Raw genomic sequence first — 15,769 nt, 5'->3', positions numbered from 1 at the left:
TTGCTTTGCTGAAATGGACAAATTCACAGTCAACAGAGGATGATTTTAGAACTCATAAAATAGGAGACAAATAACGCAAGTGAGTCATCAGTCTTTACACATGCAGTGTGAGATATTTGCTTGGCAATGCCTTATTTCATAAAGCTGTTCCAGACAGATTCTCTGGTTTGCTGAGGGTCTGTGCCTGTTGCTTTCCCCTTCACCATGTCAAAGGCAAAGGGAGCCTGCCTGGGGTGAATCAGGACATGAAGTAGGTGCTACAGAGTGAAGCAGGCTGCCTCCAGCTTGACTGGAGAAGGCTTTTTGTAATGCCTTTTGCCTCCAATTAGTTACCACTGCTACAGTACAGTTTCAACATATGCTTAAACTGGGTAGTTCCTCAGCTGGGTACCTGCAGCACCCATCACCATGCGTTTCAGGTGCAACTGTTGGAATCTCATGCACTCCAGGATAGACTGCATGGAGTTCTCACTTACATACGTCAAATTCTTAAACTTTCATGAAAGCCAGCACTCTGGCTAAATGGGCACTCTCCATATTCCTAAAGTTATTTTGCAAAGCACATTAATGCACCTGACCCAGACACCAAGGCCAACATGTTATAGAAAGGTATAAGTTTATATGGCAAAAACCATGTTAGCAATAATCCCATTGCATGACACCTGACAGTTCCTGGTCAGTGAAAAGGACTGTGTTAAGTCCAAGACTTCAAAGGTATGACCAGCTGAGCTGCAAATGGGAGTAAGAAATACGGTCAGTGGTGTATGCATTTCTTTGCTTCTTTTGGTTGAAGGTATTATGAGTGGAGTGGACACAGAAGAGAATCAAGAAGAATATCTGAGAAAATGCCTTGCTACCAGAATTTGAAATATTTGTCATTAGTTTCTCAGAGAGGAAATCAAAACATGATTTAACGAGTAATTTTCAAAAGACTTCACATAAAGAAAATTTTTGGTAGTCTAAAGCACTTTGTTTTACCATATGGCTCCTCTGCAAAAGACAAAAAGCAAAACACCTAACCCAAAGCAAGAAAAAATTGTTGGAAGCTGAAGCCAGGCAGACCAAAATGGAACATAAGGCTACTGGTTTTGTCAGAGAAGGCAGTCAGCCAAGGGAAGCCCTTCCAAATGAACTGAGGAATCCTCCATTGCCTGCACTTTTGAATCACCCTACACATTTCTCAGAGAGTAACTTTGGCCAATACAGGTTACCTGGCTCAAAAAGGAGTATCTGGGTAATATTAGCCAGATAATCAAACATCAAATCTTTTCTGTAGAGATTCCTCTTACTTAATTTGAGTAAGAAATGTAAGTACTAGCCAGCCACCCTGGGTTCATTTTATAGTAAGTATAGAGAAAAAGGATGTTTCAGCTTACCTACCTTAGATGCCCAGCTGAACCTGGGACAAATCATCTTCAACTAGTGCCTGTGTCCCTAGGATGACTATGGAAGGCACTGAAAAAGAGTCTTTAGCTCAGAGACAGACATTTAGCTTTTAGATACTGAAACCAGGGCAGATGAATTTTACCTGAGCTTATTGAGCACTTAGCAGAAATGGACTCTGCAGCGAAAAATTTAAGTCAGCACTCACTATATATTTATATTTTAATCATGGTTAGTGACTGGAGAGTAATCTATGTCTCTCAGACATTGGCAGCAGGTAATGCTGACAGAATCACTCAGAATGAATGGTGATGCCCTGGCTGATGCAACTTCGTTGTCTTTAATGTCATTACTCCCTATGCAAAAAGTAGAATCCAGTTCAAATTCATCTGCGTCCTGTTAACAGAAACCGCTGTTTCATTGAAACTTAAGATGCATTTTCTTATTTAAGCTTTTCTGGTTTATAATCCAGAAATCATTAAAATGCAATTTTCTCCATGCTCACCTAATTAGAGCAAAGATAGTTTTCTCTAGGATACAACGAATTATAAACAATTGGTGATGCATCATGCAGACAGACTGATGGAACTGATTGCTTGTAATCTCTGTTTCTAGACTATTATTCTGTTTGTGTGCCAACTCACTCAAAGAACTTCCTTTGAACATAAAGATGAGTATGCTTGAATTCGTGTCAAGCATGCCTTTCTACCCAAGAAACCTGGGGAAAAAAGTACATTCTACATGTCTCGTCTCAGGGAGCCGAGCAGTCCCAATGCCACTTCAGACAAAGAAGCACAGATGTCTTTAATTTAGGTATAGGAGCAGCCCCCAAAGCTCTGATATGTCTTCATATACGTGCAGTTAAAACGTTGTTGATAAGAGTGTTCAGAGATCCAGAAAAAAGAATAAAGTTTAGCAGTGGTTTCTGAGTCTAAAGCCTTTGGGAATATACTTAAATACATGTATGTATCTTTAAATCTTTAGTCCCCATGGGACTGTCACTGGATAGCCTACTCCACTCCAGAATCTCATAGTTACTTCACCAAGTGACAGCAGAAAACACTCTGAGTGACTGGAGGTGATAAAGTCAAATTTGGCAAAGTAACAATTCATCAAGTGATCTGATCATTGTTTAACACAAATGATATCTACTACAAAAAGGCTGGTGTCATATAACATTTACAATGTTACTCATTCTGTAGTACTCATGTGAACCATGGGACCTTTTCTATCTTTGCTCTGACATGACTTTGTATTAATCCAGGGTAATGCCACTAAAATAAATAGTGTTTGACTGATAAAAATCTAAATTAAATCAGACCGAGAGGTGTATGGACAGTTTGATGGCTGCCAACAATATTCCCAGTACTGGTTATATTTTCAAGAATGTACATGCCTGTCAAGACATGCCTTTGCTCCTGTTCTTCCTTCTACCTGGCAGTATCAAGGACCTTGGGTTCTGCTAGCTCCATACAATCTGTTACGAGAAGTATGAGGGCAATTGCTTTTACGGATCAGTGGAACTCATGCAAATATATATTATTCCCACTTGCCATTAAAAGTGGACATAGTTAAATATGACATGGAAACTAAACATCATTTGGTTTATTTCTTTTAGAGTGCAAATGTCCTGTGCATATTTGTAAGAATCTGTCAGTTTGTCAGTTCAATGTCTTTTGGGTTTTTTTTACAAAGTGGCTACATAAGAGGCTTGGCCTTGTTGAGAATTCCTTCTATTTATGCCTTTTATGGTAATTTTTAGGGATTCTAATTTTTTTTTTTTTTCCTGGAGTCATGGTCAGGGCTATATTTTAAATCAGCTCAGATAAATACAGAATAGAATTAAGATAAAATACTTTACATTATTCCTTAAATGGGAGCTGTAACTTTACTGCAATATTCCTTGGTTTAGCTGCCAAGTATGTGGTTCTAAAGACATATTTAAATGAAAATATTACATAAAAATATATTTTCAATGGGTAATATGCTATCCAAAGTTGTTTATCCTATGCTTGACTGCTGTAGCAATAAACCGTCCCTTCAGAAAATTGCTTAATAAAAGATCAACACAAATCTCTGATTTTAAAAAGAAGAGAAAAACTGGTCATTGCAACAGCACTACTGGAAAATGGTGATGTTTTAATCAAAACTATTACAGTAGCCTTTTCTGACTGCGAAGCTAGCCCTACTGTCTGCATCTAAACAGAAAACCAGGCACTTTTGAAAGGAACAATAGGATTGAAATCAAACTCTGTAGAAAGTCATTACACAATTAGCCCGGGTTTTTCTTTTCGAAAAGCCTGCCTTTTTGTGCCTGTATACATAATGTTCATTATTTCCTGGATTAGCACACTAAACACCTAGTGTGGTTAATCATAATCTTACATTTCTTTGTTTTTATTCTGTTTTCCATAATTGGGAAAGAATTTCCTAATCCTTAAGGAAATAAATGTTTCCTTAAGTATAAATAAAGTGTAAGAAATTTTCTTGCTTCCCATCTTAACCTTTTCAGCATGTACCAAAGTAGTCTACATTGAACAGCATATGTTCAATGGCAGAAATATTGAAGGGTAAAGGGACCATTATAGTAAATGAGTTTTTGAACAGTTATGGCTAGTAAACAGCAAGAGAACATTAGAATTAATACAAATACCATTCAAAAAAAACCCAGAAAGCATCCATGAGGCAGGTGTCTCTGTTGTTAACTGGTTGGCTGCACAAACCAATTTCCCACATGCCAACATGTTGAAAAGCAAAGCACTAAACTGTACATTTTCTAAAGTATCACATCAAGCTGCATAATGAATGATATATCTCACAGTGTCTCATGATTTGGGGGGGACCTAGCTTATTTATATCATGGTGGTCTCTGTCTGCATAAATGAGTGAGCCCTTGAATTCCGGTGGAGCTGAGAAATGCTTTCTGATCCATTCCGAGAAATCGAGGAGCTGTGGAGTCTGTAATCTCTGCCTGCTGTCTGCTTCCAGCACAAACTCCGCCATTTTCTCTTCAGCTCCCCTTGCACCTGTGTTAAAAGAAGATGCACAAGATGAGCTGAAAATGTTTTTTACAGGAGGAACTTTTCTACGTTTACTGGCTCTCAAATGGGGACCTCTAGGAGTAGAACCATGGAATGGTTTGGGTTGGGACTTTTGAGTATCACCTAGTCCCAGGCCCACTGCCATGGGCAGAGACACCTTGCACTAGATCAGGTTGCTCAAAGCCCCATGCAACCTGGCCTTGAACACTGCCAGGGATGGGGCATCCACAGCTTCTCTGGGCAACCTGTTTCAGTGTCTCACCACCTTCACAGTGAAGAATTTCTTCAAAGTATCTAATCTAAATCTACCCTTTTTCAGTTTTAAACCGTTTCCCCTTGTCCCGTCACCACATGCCCTACCAAGAAGTCTTTCTTCATCTTCCTTATAATGCCTCCATTTTATACTGAAAGGCTGCAATAAGTTCTCCTGAAAGCATTCTCTTCTTCAGGCTAAATAACCACAACTCTCTCAGCCTTTCTTCATAGGAGAGGTGTTCCAGCCTTCTGATAATTTTTGTGGCCCTCCTTTGGACTCACTCTTAACAGGTCTATGTCATTCTCATACTGAGGGCAAGCACCTCGCTCAGCCTCCTGGAGACACTTCTTTTGACATAGGATACAACTGGCTTTCTCAGCTGCAGGAACACATTGGCAGCTCTTGTCCCATTTTTCATCCCCCAGTATCCCCAAATTCTCCTCTGCAGGGCTGCTCTCAATCCATTCATCCTCCAGTCTATACTGATACTTGGGACTGCCCTAGCCCAGGTGTGGGACCTTGCATTCAGCCTTGTTTAACTTCATGAGGTTCACAGGGGCCTGCTCCTCAAGCCTGTCAATGCCCCCTCTGGATGGCATCCCTTCCCTCTAGAGTATCAAATGAGTTTTTATGAAGATTACAAAACTGAAGCAAAGACTGTGTCTATGCTGTCTGTGAGGAGATGCCCCAAGGCTACTCTCATGATCCATTCCGTATCACTTGTGCTGCAACATTAGCTTTTGGTATCTAGCTATTAATCAAATATACTTAAAGCTTAGAATCAAATGATCAGCTGAAAATCAGGCATGTCATGAATTTCAAAGACCAGAATAGCACTCATGAGAGCTGAATGTCAATTCCCTGTGCAAGGGAATCTTGATGTAAGGCATCTTCTTCAGGCAGATGCCTCCCATGAGACACAGCATACTGTTTAAGGTATATTCTACTTTAAAAAGTGGCTGAAATCAAAAGGAATTATATGTATCCTCCTGAGTTGAGATTAAGAAAGCTGCTACATGCTAAGCAGAAAATCTGCTGCCACTCTGGGGGTTAGATTCTGTCAGAAGATTACCCCTAAATACTTACTAAATGGTGCTTCAAGTTCTGGACAAACTTCTAGGCTTGTTGTACCTCACTTGCGCAACCGACATTGCTTGCAACAGAGCTAGAATTAGATCATGCTAAATAACAGAAGATGCACTTACTAACACCTTGATTTATAAGGAATTAGATTTCAAACAGCTCTAACTCTTTACCCCAATTCACTAATTTCTCCTGTAGTGCAGAAACTACCACATATATATTATATAAATAGTAATGCAAGTATCTAAGCCAGCTTTATGTATCAGATTAGAATTATAGGGGAATTCATACATTTACTGATAGCAATATTTAACATCCTCAGTAGGAAAGATGAGACTTACTTCACTGTTCAAAAAACAATACAGGACTGCAACAATCAACCCCTGGAAAGAGACAATATTCCTCTGTTAGCAGGCAGCACCAACGTAGGTCAATCAAACCCCTTTTGAATAAAAGCTTTAAAATTTACCTGAAAAGATCCCAAACACAACTCAAAGATTATTTTATAATAATTGGAACTGCGGTCAGGAAATAGAGCAAACACTGTGTAGTGAACTCCAAATAATGGAATAAGCAACAACGTGGATTTTGCAAGTCTCCTGGGTAAATAAAAGAGAAAAAGCTGGAGTTTAATGATAAGCTCTTGTTTTACTATGATAAGAATCCAATGCAATGTTGTTTACATAAACCTCGCATAACTCCAGATTTATAAACAGTCTTAGTAAGAGTCATTTAATGCAAACTGTTTTCCTTTCAGGCTTGCTATGCAATTAGCCTTATAGTAACCTCATAAATTAATGTGTGCAATTTCATATTATACTTGATGTTGCTAAATTTCACTCTTCCAAAAGCCAGTAAAAGGCTGCAGGGCCTCTCTAACCCAAAAAACCCTTTTTCAGGTGCCCTCTGTACAACAGCAGGGTGTAGGACATACCCTCTGTTCTGTCTCTCTGATAGACATCCAGTTGCTAGCCTGATTTCATAGCATGGTTTTTGGAGTTTGGGTTTTACCGCATTATTCCGTCGCTTTATTCAACAAAGTGTCAGAAGCAGATATTTCAAGGTACTTTTTACCTTGCATAAAGGGTATGGAGTGGAAAGAAATAATTCCTTCCTGCACAGTTATGCTGACAAATCCTCTTGTATGTAAAGAAAAAGCTCTCTTTTGAAATTAATTGATGTTATTTTCCTTCAAATGTGCAGCTGAATGGTTAGTATGTACACTACACACACACGGTTTGCAAACAGTACCTAGGAAATGTAATCCAGAATAATCTTAACTGTGAGATTTTCATAAGCAATTTCAGATTTACCCTCAAATGCTAAAATCTCGTAACTCCAGTGATTGTATTGGGCATATACCATTAACTAATTTTTAATGATGTCAATTACATAATACATTTTAGCACAAGACACTACTGAAGGAAGGAGAACTTTAAATTATGAAGCAGAGCAGGTCTGACAAACTGCCTGTGAAACCACTGAAATGATGAATTGCTAATTATCCCTCATCTGTCACTTATTTCAATCTAACAACATCAGTTTTATATATTATTCAGGGCCAGTCATGCATGATTATGCGTCTCCAGTATCAGATAAAATTCAAGAAGTTATAATGTTGAGTCCCTTAATTCATTGCTGTCTTGATTCAACAATGAAAGGATGCTGTTGTGAATTCACCTATTTTAACAGAAAATAAAGGTATGTGTCATTTTTCATGGCCTTCCTTTCTTCATAATGCCCCAGAGGCTGCATCTGTTTATGTGGAAATAATATATGGAAATAATACATACATTCTGACAGCAAAGTTTCTCAAGAATAGTAAACCCCTCACATCTAAAGGTGTTACCAGGAAGTGGGACAAATAGGATTTCTTTAGCATAAGAAATGCATTAACAACTGGATGAGATAAAGATGGCAGCAAATTTCCTGGTTTCCCAAATGTAATAGAAAACTGAATTTAAATTTGAACTTAACCTTACCCATTGCAAAAGCAAACTGAGCAACAAAAAGGATGGAACCAGGTACAAGCAAGTGGACAGAGGAAGGGAAGAAAAATGGCGATTTGCATTCGTATTCATTTTAGACTCATATTTCACTTTTAGTTCTTGGTTTAATATTTTTTTTGTCTAGCTGATGTCACTTGCTCTATACTGCACTTCCATTTTAGTGAAGGAAAGGGACATAAAAATTAGCCTTGTTCTTCTCTGTATTTTGGAAAATGCATTTGCATTTTGAAAAAGGAGCTTTCCAGACCTTTAATTTGCTCTGTAAATGCAGTATTTCTTGAGGAGGTTAATCTACTGTTCCCATGGGTATCAGCTAAAGACCATCCAATCCAAACTTAATCAGGCAATCAAATGCTAAAAGCAAAATATTCACAGGGCTGAATAATGAAGGACAAGGTTGCTATTAATGAACAATTTATACTATGAAGTGCTACAGTAAACTGTGGAAAATGACGGGACTGATAGGAAGGGAATGCCTCATTTTCATAGACTACATAAATACCCAATGGAAGCAGAAAAGTTCCTGTCACGAGAATTTGAGGGGATGTCCTGTCCATAGGTCAGTCATAGTGCTAAATAAAAATCTGGCAACTGCATAATTTTATCTAGGTTGATCTGTTTCTGCCATGTGTTTAGATAATCCAAGTAGCAAACAGAAAAAAGGACCCTTGCAGCTCTATGAAGCGAAGCCTCCTGTCAATCTAGTCATGTCACCTTTTCCATGGTGCATCAGAATTCTGAACTTTTTCCATCAAATGTGTCATGTCATTTACAAAACACAAAGTCCTCGTTCTCTTGGATTTAAAGATATACTTTACTTCAGCACACCATGTTTTATCTGCTCTTAGGATAGGAATTCAGTATTTTTTAAATGAAGAAAAGATGTTATCCAGGAGCACATTTTCAAATGCCACTTGCACGGGATTGAATTTTCAGTGTTCATGTTAGGTTTTATCATTGAAATATCATATTAATATCCTGGAGTGTCAAACTCAGTGTCTGAGCTTTAAAACTGGACCTAATACAACAGAGACTTGATTCAGAATTACAATATCCAGCAGCTATTATAATAAACAACAATAAACGATACAGAAATATAATAAAGAACAAATCCAATTTTAGCAATGTATTTAAATTGCCCCCCCATTCCTTGATACTAAAGCTGTGGAAATAATGTTAAGATTTGATGTTCAAACCAAAACCAAGGAGAAAGCCTAAACAGAAAAGAAGTTGTAAAAAATCAGAAGTCCTTGCTTTCCTCCAGAAAAATAAAGATGTTATTTTAAATCAATATAAAATGTTATATTTCATTTTTTACTGTTTGGAAACAATGTATCTTATTTCCAACTCTTAAAATGTATGCAAATATTACAACAAAAGTATTTTAGAAATGAAAAGTTAAAAAAAAAATGCTTTTAGGAGGTTAAAGCAAAGAGGCTTAGATCTTGAAACTTTTGTTAGGTTGAACTGACATGTTTACACATTAAAAGATATTACTCCGTATTTTCTGCATCAGCATATTCATTCATTGATTAAAATCAAATTCAAGAGTGCCTTGTTGGTCTTCATGAAACTGCCTATTTTTCATTGAATTTAGTGTCTCACAAAATTATGTAAATCTCTATTTCAGCATAGTGACAAGATCTTTATTAAACCACAACTGAAAGTATTTCTGAATGAAATGTAATTACAGTATCACAGCAATTGTTGGTAGCAGGTTTCAACAGAGGAAATCTTACAGATATTATTTTGGTTCTGTATATAATATCTGAAAATATGACTCACTTGTACTGTGACTGGTCATTTCCTCCAACATCTGGAGATCGTAACTTCTGCAGTAAGATTCTTATAATACTAATGAAAAGTATAAAATTCACCTGCAAAGAAAACAAATATAATGGTGATTTCTTACTTCCTCACTCAATGTGCAGCACAAAGAAATGCCTATCAAAGCAGACTTATCAACTCAGCAGTGGATGTTGTGTGCCTCCTGTCAGAACACATCAAGTCCTACACTATCAAATCTATTGTCTGTTTTCTGCCTCACTAGGTTTGCTACGTTCGGCACACCTCTGCATGACCACCATTTCTAGTCTGCCTGGCAAAAGCCTTTGAAAGCCCTAGCTATTAGAATTGCCCTCCTTCCAAAATCTCAGCTGAAGGCAGGTTTCCTAGAAGGACGGGACACTGGATGTGATTTAGTGCAATCAAGCATTGTCCTGAATTCTCATGAGGATTCACAACCAGAAGCCCAAAGGAAAATGTGAGCCCTGTACACAATGTTGATCTTCTATTGCCACCTTGACATTTAATAGTCTCTGTCTGGCAGTGTTCATGGCCAGGCTGGATGGGGTTTTGAGAAACCTGGTCTAGTGGGAGGTGTCCGGCCGGAGGCAGGGGGATTGGAACTGGATGAGCATTAAAGTCCCTTCCAACCCAAACCATTCTATTATTCTATCATTCTGTGAACTGAAGCCATGCCCACTCTGAAGAGTCACCTCAGAACTTGCTCTCACAACACTGTTTACTGTTGGGTAATAACCTTACAGGAAGTGTGATCTTCTAAGCAGTGAAACTTTGGAGTTAACACAGAAATCAGTGGAAGAGAGTGAATATGGCGTGAAGACTAAGCAGACTTCTTGTTAAATCTGATGTGGTTAAACCACTATTCCTTAAAAACCTTTTCTTGATTTCCGCTGTCTTTCAAAAGTATATTTATGGCATCATCCTTGCAGTCAGGCTCTATTGTACTCTTCTTTTCTTCACTCTTCTTCCTCCTCTTGAAGATTTTTGGTATCAGCCACACCCAGAGCTTGCTTTCATGCCATTACATAAGACTGTCAATCAAGAGTTCTCAGCTTAGTTGTTCTGCTCTCCTTTATTTTCCTGAAATTCAGATTCTTTCAGCGTTTTCCTGTGTTCACCCCATTGACTACTTACACAGATGTCCTTCCTACTGCTCAAGCCATTTGTTATTGCTGGTCACCCTTGTCACCATTCTCTTTGAATCTTCCAGTCTTCCTACACTGTCGAGCAGACTGAAGGCACTGTGTGAAAGAGTATGAGGAAGCTACATCATACTTGTATTGAGAAAAATCATGACTCTCACAACACCTATCCAAACAACTTGCAATGATCTATTTCCTTTGCTGTGTTTTTCACCCAATTTTACCTGACGTTTCATTAGCTCCTCTTGCTCTGTGAATTCATGCTGTGCAAAGTTGCCACAATGAACATGCTGGTTGTAGTCTGATATGCTTCAACAAGGCGCATTACTTAAAAGGGTGAGTATCACTGCTTTTATAACTCCCTTTCACAGATTAACTTCCCAAATGCAAATTGTAGTTGATAAGCAGCTGCAAAATCATCTTATCAGAGAAGGAAGTGGCTTCACACACTATACACTGCATAATCACTTGGTGATCCTTAGTTGTTCTCAACCCTAAAACATGCTGTTTAAGAGAAGAAACATATCTGCAAGGAGACAGCATATGCTAAGCATGTGCACCCAGCAACCCAAAAAAGGTCATTTGCAAAATATGTTTCTAACATAGTGGACTTTTGCTGACTGACCAGTACTCCATTTTCTTAGCTCAAAATTAATTTCCCAGTCTTTGCTAAGATCCAGCTGCAATTCAAGTCTGTCAATAAGCACTTGGATAACTTCTGATAACTTCTAAGACTTTGGAGAAGCACTGCTTTCTGGCACATGAAGTCTCAGCTGTCTACTATGTAGCTGTTTAAACTGAACATCCAGAGAACAGACTTTCATCTTTGTGTAAACATCACGTAGTTTGTTTTACTTTCATCTTTCAGCACATTTTCGCCACTCTAGACTATACCCCATTCTCCATCTCCTTTGAGGTACACTTTTTCTCTTCATGGTGTATTTCTGTTGCATGCCCATTTCTTCATATCATAAGGTATCTTTTCCATGAGTCCTTATGTCATTTCACACGTAGGCCTATCCTGCTTTCTCTTTAAACACTGTAGAATTCATTCTGATGAAGATGATAAGAAGTTCTCTCAAAATGATTTTCAGCTGGCACAGAATGAAATGCAAGCCCAAGCATAATGTGCACTCTTAAAATCCTGTGTAATCTAATAATGCCCTATTTTCTTCTGACAAAAATGTTAAAGCAAGTGTGTATTAATTTGCACTGTGACTATTTTCAGAAATGGGCATATAACCAGAGTATATTATGCCCAAAGTAAATTAAACAATCATCACAGTGAACAGGAATTTTATTTTGCTACTCCAGTAATTCTAATGAAAGCCACATAAGAAAAGCCCCAAGAAGCATTCTCAAATGATACTCTTTTGCAAATACTTCATGTTCAATATACATTTCAGTAGGCTACCAATTAAAGGAAGATATACATAGGCATAGCTTTTTTTATGGCTACAATAATATCGGATTCTCAATTGCAGGACTGTCTACGCACAAAATCAAATTTACAATTCACTGAAGTATAATTAGATTTTTGCACACATCCTTCCCCCTTCAGCTAATAAACAAGAGAGATGTTAAAGAAAGAACAACATACAAATAAAAGCAACTGCTCATTTAATTGGAGGCAGATAAATTCTGAAGGCAACAAATTTTAATGGCCTTGGCATCTGTTTAACATTCCTCCTACAGCACAATTTCTTTTCATTAAAACAGAATTCTTGCCCATCTGTAGTGAAGTGATAGAATAACGGCTATATGCACTGCACAATGCTGAACTGATCTATAATTCATGCTTCAAAGTTTACTTACTATAATAGAAATTAAAATTGGTATTCGTATAACCCACCAGGGACCACCATGCTCATTTGTATCCCAGCAACTATAGAAAGAAAAGAGGGAAAATGATGTTGACATTAATATCATCTGGCAAGCAAGACCTGTAAGGAGAAGAATTTCTTATATACAAGTCAAAACATACTAAAATAATGCTTGTTCTATCCTAGAATTTGGCATTCAATCTTTTTCTGATTTTATTTCCCTGGTTTTAATGTGTATTCTAATAAGCTAAAACATCAGGCACACTATACTGTACCATTAAAAATCATGGAGTACACTGGCCTTTAGGGGAACCAAGCTCAGTTTCACTTTGTGTAAGGACACTTTTCCAAAAAGCACTTAATAATCAGCCTCTGGCTAGTAGGAAGATCTAAATCGACTGACACATAGATACAATTAAAATGACATAATTCCTGGTGGGATATTTAGGTTAAAGATGGCTGGAGCTGGTTTAGAAAAATGAGAGATTGAACCTGAAACTTTGTCTGAAAAATGGAAAATTTAATTTTCACTGTGGGCTCAGCACTTTTCATCCAAATGCTCTCAGAATAAGTGCTTTGAAAGATTAATCTTAAGCAAGTGCAATATCCTTCAGAGTTCCTCTAACTGTGACCATACTGACAAAGGAAAAAAGGAGTTAGTCTTCAGTTTACATGATAAAGGTCTTGCAAAGAAAAGTTAGAAATTATATAGGACTTGACTGTTCACTTTAATTACAGAATCAATTGAAAAACATTAGTCAGGTTGAAAAAAGGAGTGTGAAAACTATTTGTCCCACCAGCTAGGAATGCTCTCCCATGCCTCAGGGCCAGCAGGAGCATCAAGTCTCTTCTTCCTACAAAATTCTCATCTCAGTTCCACTTCCCATGCCAGAAGCCATGCCTACCTCTAGTTAGTCATGGTTTTACCTGACTTTGTGCATCTTACACATGTTTACATCACACTGCTTCACTTCTGGGAATGTAGTTTATATATACACTAAGTTATCCAGAGTTGCTAGTTAGCAAATAGGAATGCCCCGCACCTTACTGCACTGTATTACAGCACTGAACCCAAGGACCCCACTGCCATTTTAAGTATTATCATGACTTCCAAAGCAGATAGCTTTAAATGTGGGCCTCAAGGGGCAACATTAGTTATAACCTATCTCTTCCCTCTCCTGCCCCTAGAGTTTTTCAAATAAACAGCAAGCATAAGCAAAATGTCGAAGAGCTCCTAAACACCTGTCCCTTTACTGCCATTTCTGTGCTCGTCCCCTTCAGAACAGCAAACTGCCTTTGAGTAAACACCACCATACCCAAGGCAAGGGTTGTACTGGTGCAGTTGGAGGTTTTAAGATTTCTTTACCCCACAACTTACCCAGTGTCCTCTAAAATAATTCGTGTCACTGTCCACGTAATAATGAATATGGTAGGAATTCCTGAAAAATTCCAATGAGGTTTAGAGGAGGATCACAAAAATGTAAGTCCACAAAACCAACAAACCAAACAAAAAAAAAAAACCCAAAACCAGTTCAGCCTACTAGTAAATTATTCCCCAAATATACATCATATAGTAAACAGTTTAGTGACTGGAAGGAGAAGCCCATCTGATGCTATGTGATGTAAGCAATGTATTACAAAGACTGCAGGTTTCTTTCTTACAAAAATGCAGCCATAATGACTAATACACAAAGAACATGCCTTTCTTATACATCTTTCAAGCTGTCAGAATGACCTACAGAGAGGTAGATACAAGTTATACATTCCCAACACACTTCCAAGGGCTACGACATAAACCCCAAGCGTAAATCATTTCATAAGGAACAATTTCCATACACTAGTTTATTCCCATTTCCCAGCAATACCTAAATGTTTTTATGACCACCTATTACTGGAAACTTTAAAGTGCTCCATATAAATATCATTTCTCTTTCTGGAAATGAAAGGAATACATGTATTTAAAACCACTCGGACAATATTACTGGGCTTTTCAAAAAGGCAAATGTCATAACATAGCCTGTGGCTGTGCAGCTAAACTTTCTACTTCCTCCCAAAGTAGGACAGCCTGAGTGGTATGTTTTGAAGTGGCAGTCCTTGCACCATCCTATATCCTGAACAAGCCCTAATCTTCGTGCTGATTGGCAGAAGTCAGAGCCATGCCAAGGAGCAAGCTAGCAGTTATGCCTCAGCAGTTTTGTGCCCACTCTCTCCCACGGTACAATGGCTGTAACCTATGGTGGAAATGAACTGAGTGTGAGTCATCCAACAGAAATGGTGTGATTACCTTGGTATGAAATACTGAACCTGACTAACATATTCATACAGAGAAAAGAATCCCATTGGTTCAGTTCTTACCCCATCCAATCAGCAGGTAGATTGTGAAATGCCTGTTGGGGGAGAATATCAGCACAAGGAGGATGTGAAGGTAAAGTCCTTCAACTAAGAGCCAGTAAAAGTTTGCCATAACACCATACTGAAAAAACACCAAAATAGCCTTGCAGCCCACCTGCAATAAGAGAATAGGGATCAAAGTTGTTGCAGGTTAAGATGCTGTGTTATTCTGTTATATAGCCTATAGATCTTAACTCGCCGTGTAATACTAGTAACCCAAGTCCAGTAGAAATATTTTTATTCAGTCAAGCAAATTGAGAATTGTAAATGTGACTGTATTTATAAAAAAGAAATGAATAATAAAAAAAAATTTAGATGGCTCTTATATCAAATTCACTCAGAAAATTTGAAAACTTCATAGCATAAATATTGTAAAAGGTGACAGTTATCAATAAATGCAATAGTTAATGAATGGCTATTATATTAAATGATCATCTGCTAAGTGGCTAATAAATATATTAAAATTCCAGCTGGCTTCCTAATATAGTAAAACTTAACAAAGAAACTGCTTTATGAATTTTTCAAGGCTAAATGGGAAATTGAGTGAAAAATATAACTTTACATGATGAATACACAGACTTAGAAGAAAAAGTTGAATGGACTTCAAAAAATTATGTTTTCCCTTTAGAAAATGCTTTAATGTTTCTTAATTAACAAAACACATAAGCATGTATCAGAAAATGAGGTCCCAATATACTTATAGTCTGTGTGCTGCCCTTCAGAATTAATTTTGAGATGTCTGTGCTGATGATGTTCCACAGTGCTGGCTGCTGTTACTTTGTACTTTCCAGCAGGACTTTGAGATGTGAGAATTGAACATAATGTTTCTGCTGAG

The 15,769-nt window shown here is 37.8% G+C and overlaps 1 protein-coding gene across 1 annotated transcript in view; it reads right to left on the bottom strand.

Moving 5' to 3' along the window:
* Positions 1-3,941: 3,941 nt before the first annotated feature.
* VIPR2 (vasoactive intestinal peptide receptor 2) overlaps positions 3,942-15,769 on the bottom strand; it is a 47,312-nt gene continuing 35,484 nt past the window's right edge. Inside the window, exons 7-13 of the mRNA XM_057416477.1 lie at positions 14,899-15,049; positions 13,922-13,982; positions 12,536-12,605; positions 9,558-9,649; positions 6,233-6,362; positions 6,105-6,146; positions 3,942-4,409 (exon numbers count right to left, since the gene is read on the bottom strand). Coding sequence (XP_057272460.1) covers positions 4,236-4,409; positions 6,105-6,146; positions 6,233-6,362; positions 9,558-9,649; positions 12,536-12,605; positions 13,922-13,982; positions 14,899-15,049 — 720 coding nt within the window. The 3' untranslated portion in view covers positions 3,942-4,235. The remainder of the gene's footprint in view (positions 4,410-6,104; positions 6,147-6,232; positions 6,363-9,557; positions 9,650-12,535; positions 12,606-13,921; positions 13,983-14,898; positions 15,050-15,769) is intronic.

The sequence above is a fragment of the Pezoporus wallicus genome, unplaced genomic scaffold (assembly GCF_028554395.1).
Source record: "Pezoporus wallicus isolate ANWC-B61680 ecotype Strahan unplaced genomic scaffold, APGP_CSIRO_Pwel_v1 contig_3847, whole genome shotgun sequence".
Classification (NCBI taxonomy): domain Eukaryota; kingdom Metazoa; phylum Chordata; class Aves; order Psittaciformes; family Psittacidae; genus Pezoporus; species Pezoporus wallicus.
Note: the sequence above shows the minus strand (reverse complement) of the source record. Positions and strands in the feature narration are given on the sequence as shown.